General features: G+C 48.2%; 1 protein-coding gene across 1 annotated transcript; it reads left to right on the forward strand.

The window, feature by feature from the left end:
* Positions 1-215: 215 nt before the first annotated feature.
* LOC131749792 (nuclear RNA export factor 3-like) lies at positions 216-1,327 on the forward strand (the record flags this gene model as incomplete). Its single annotated transcript, XM_059051662.1, has 4 exons — positions 216-273; positions 382-497; positions 593-635; positions 1,255-1,327. Coding segments are annotated over exons 1-4 (290 nt in total), but the record flags the coding sequence as incomplete, so codon positions are not given.
* Positions 1,328-2,171: the final 844 nt, after the last annotated feature.

Raw genomic sequence — 2,171 nt, forward strand, 5'->3', positions numbered from 1 at the left:
TGTGGGATTGGAACCTAAGGCCAGTTTGCCACGTTGCCTGCCCTACCAGCCTGTTAGCCTCAGACATGGTTCGTGGTAAGTGGACCACAGATGTGTCTGCAAATTTGTATTTTTGTTCCTATTTTAAGAATACAGTGATGGTGGTAGACCACCTCAAGTAAGAAAGAAAGGTTGGAGTTCTTTGCCAGGCAATTCTGGGAAGAGGAGCCCTCATTATGAACTTGTGTGAATACTTCAAAGACAGCAGGAATATAAAGAAGCTCAAGGACCCCCGTGAGTGTGTGATGGGAAGACTGTGTGTGAAAGGGCGGTGAAGGGGTCAATCATAGGGCCAAGGGTATGGCAACCCCTGACTCTTGCTCGCTTCCCCTCCCTTCACAGAACTGCGGGTCCAGCTGTTGAAGTACAGAAAATGTGTCATTGTGCACACCCTTGGTGTGTTGCCCAAGACTCAGCATGACTTCAGCTCCTTCGGGGTGGACATGTGGTACCAGACGGTAAGCGCCTGCTTTCTCCCTCGTGTGCAACCAGGAAGCCGCAGGTGGGTAGGAGGTGGAGGTGGTGACTGGGCACCTGGACTCTTCCCTTTCAGGAAATGATGCTCTGCTTCTCAGTCAATGGGGTGTTCAAGGAAAGTGAGTGTGTGTAGACCCTCACCCCAGATGCCCCACTGCTGCCTCCCCCTGGCCAGGCTCAGTCCCAGAAACTCCCAGTTTCCCTGACCCCTTCCCTTCCCTTCCCTTCCCTTCCCTTCCCTACCCTTCCCATCCCTTCATTTCCCTCCCCTCCCATCCCCTCCCCTCCATTCCCCTTCCCCATTGTGTTCTCCAGCCCTCAGTCTTCCTACCTACACCCCAGGTCTGAGCTGTGTCCATGACTGTCTACCCTGCACACCCTGGGCGTTGGACACAGAGGATGTGGAGTTTGGTGGTTCTCATCTCAGATCCTTACTCTGAGAATTCGGACAATTAGTTAACCTCCTAATTTCTTCATTTGCAAAATGGGGTAGTAGAATGCACCTCTTGTGCGGCTGTGAAAAATGTGTCCCATGAACTTGTGTAGGCGTTGTCAAGGACACTGTCACTGGGTGAAGACTGCTCCTATGGTTGCCCTCCCCATTAACAACAACCTGGCCCCTGTGAACAACTGCCCTCTCAGCATGAGTGTCCAGTCACACCCTGACTTGGGTCCACCATGTGAGCATGTAGAGCATGTGCGGCGCTAAGGGGTACTTTTGTTTGTTTGCTGATGAAGTGGAAGGAAGTTCTCAAGGCTGTGTGTTTGCCTTCACCTGGACCTTCATTGCTACCTCTGCCAGCTATGCCAGGTGAGAGCCCTGTTGTGGGCGGGAATGCCTATCCCAGCCTGCACTCATGTGAGTGGGAATGAGGTTTCACCGTCATTAGGTTTACTCAGTATTGTGGAAAGCCAGCAGGGAGATCCCAGGAGGAGTCTAGCCTAGTGGATAAAAAGAACATGTGCTCTGGAATCGGACTATGGGTTATCTCCTTGACCAAATACTCACTCGCTGTGTGACCAAGGTCACGTCACATGACCTCTCTGTGACTCAGTGTCCTCTTCCGAGAATGGGGATCAGACCGTCCACTCCTTAGGCTGTGTGTCTATTTTTATAAATAAATTACCCCCCTGCCTCTCTCTCTCTCTCTCTCTCTCCCCTCCTCCTGCTCCAGGTCTCCCATCATCCATATATGAGTCTTTTTAATGGTGTTTTAAAAATCCCATAGATTTTCCCCACTCTTTTTCATTCTTTGTTTTCTCATCTGATTAGATAACTTCAAATTACTTCTTTTTGAGTTCATAAATTCTTTCTTCTGCTTGATGAAGTCTGCTATTATAGCTCTCTATTATATTTCTAAATTCATCCATTGTATTCTTCAGCTCCAGAATTTCTCTTTGGCTCCACTTTATGACTTCTATCTCCTTGTTGACTTTTTCATTTTGTTCAGATATTGCTTTTCTGATTTCATTGAGTTGTGTTGTAGCTGGCTGGGCATGTTTAAAACAATCATGTTGAATTCCTTGTCAGGCAATTCATGGACCTCTATTTCTATGGGGTCAGATACTGGAAAATTATCTTGTTTCATTGGTGGGATGTTGGGCTTACTAGATTTTTCCTGCCCCTGAAAATCTGGTGTTGGTGACTCCACATT

The sequence above is a fragment of the Kogia breviceps genome, unplaced genomic scaffold, assembly GCF_026419965.1.
Source record: "Kogia breviceps isolate mKogBre1 unplaced genomic scaffold, mKogBre1 haplotype 1 scaffold_557, whole genome shotgun sequence".
Taxonomy (NCBI): Eukaryota; Metazoa; Chordata; class Mammalia; order Artiodactyla; family Physeteridae; genus Kogia; species Kogia breviceps.